This window comes from Mesitornis unicolor, unplaced genomic scaffold, assembly GCF_000695765.1.
Source record: "Mesitornis unicolor isolate BGI_N332 unplaced genomic scaffold, ASM69576v1 scaffold44315, whole genome shotgun sequence".
In the NCBI taxonomy this organism is placed as follows: Eukaryota; Metazoa; Chordata; class Aves; order Mesitornithiformes; family Mesitornithidae; genus Mesitornis; species Mesitornis unicolor.
Window position 1 is genome coordinate 1 of NW_010185620.1, and position 1,400 is coordinate 1,400.

A 1,400-nucleotide genomic window follows, 5' to 3' on the forward strand; every position below is an offset into this window, starting at 1 on the left:
ATAAAATAAAATAAAATAAAATAAAATACTTGGCCAGATTGCTATGCTTTCTCTTGCATTAAATTGGACAACTGCACAAGGAGGTCCACTGAAATCAGGTCTGCTACTTACATGGTAAGGCCACTATTCAAAATAAAAGGTCATTACTTGGCCTCCACTGAATAAAAGGGTTGGCTTGTTCGCCCAATGGCTGGCAAAAAAATATTTAAATGTGATAAATAACACTTCTCTAAAAGAAAAACTTCTTTCTTAGGGAGCAGAACCACAGTGGGAGCCAAAAGGAGCCAAATTACACTACCCTCTTGGACTGACCACCTTACCACAGAAAGTCTCTCTGAATTTGGATGTCAGCTTTTCAATCACACCATAGGTCTCCACATAAAAGACGTGTTCATCCAGTGGTTCGCTGGCCATTATCCTCAGGGACTGCATGTCTGCCCGGCCTACCCCAACTGCGTAGATCTCAATGCCAGCTGTCCGGGCGCTCGCTGCCACATCTTGAACCTGGTCTTGTGGCCGTCCATCGGTCACAACAATGACCACCTTGGGGATACTGAAGGTGGCCGGCCGGGTGCCCATGTCCTCCGTGAAGACTTCATCCATGGCCGTTTGGATGGCAAGGCCGGTCATTGTGCCCGCAGACAAGGGCTGGATGTGAGACACGGCCTCCTTCATTGATGCTTTATCAAAGTAGGTCCGGAGGGGGAACTCTACCTTGACAGTGCTGGCATAATTCATGACCGCCACGCGGGTTGTTCTTTCACCAACATCCAGAGTATCAATCATTTCTGACAAGAAGATCTTCACCTTCTCAAACTCTTCAGGTCGGACGCTGCGGGAACTGTCGATGATGAAGACGAGGTCCAAGGGCCGGTTCTTGCAGGCGGTGTCTGTCGAGAAGGAAGGAAAACACCTCAGTCAGCTCCTACACAGGATGGAGCAATCACCCTGGGGCAGTGAGAGCTGTCCTGGCAAGCTACTCCCGCCAGATAAATGTGGGCACTCGTGATTCTTCAGCGCAAGATGCTTAAAATTATAGTGGGCAACACGTCAGAAATTCTTAAATATTAATTCTGACAAATTATAGATAATTCAACACTTCAGAGCATTAAAAGACAGGTCCACATGTAACCCCACAAAATTTCTGACTATCCTTGAAACAAAACATTGTAGTTCACATGTAACAGCCAACAGAGAAGTGTAGCAATGATATATAAATATACTAACTTTTAATTTTTATCAGTATAAACCCTGAATTCCATTTTATAAGCTACAGAAATAAAATGATAAAACAACTGGCTAGATTACATAGTGAACAGATCCTAACAAAATTTTTAGGATAGCAAAAATATAGATTGCTGAATAGGAATTATTTCGTGTTTGTAATTCACAATCCAAAG

General features: G+C 43.6%; 1 protein-coding gene across 1 annotated transcript; it reads right to left on the minus strand.

Annotated features, from left to right (window-relative positions):
* Nucleotides 1–320: 320 nt before the first annotated feature.
* Nucleotides 321–890, minus strand: LOC104540967 (matrilin-3; the record flags this gene model as incomplete). Its single annotated transcript, XM_010184899.1, has 1 exon — nucleotides 321–890. A coding segment is annotated over one exon (570 nt), but the record flags the coding sequence as incomplete, so codon positions are not given.
* Between the last annotated feature and the right edge of the window lie 510 nt (nucleotides 891–1,400).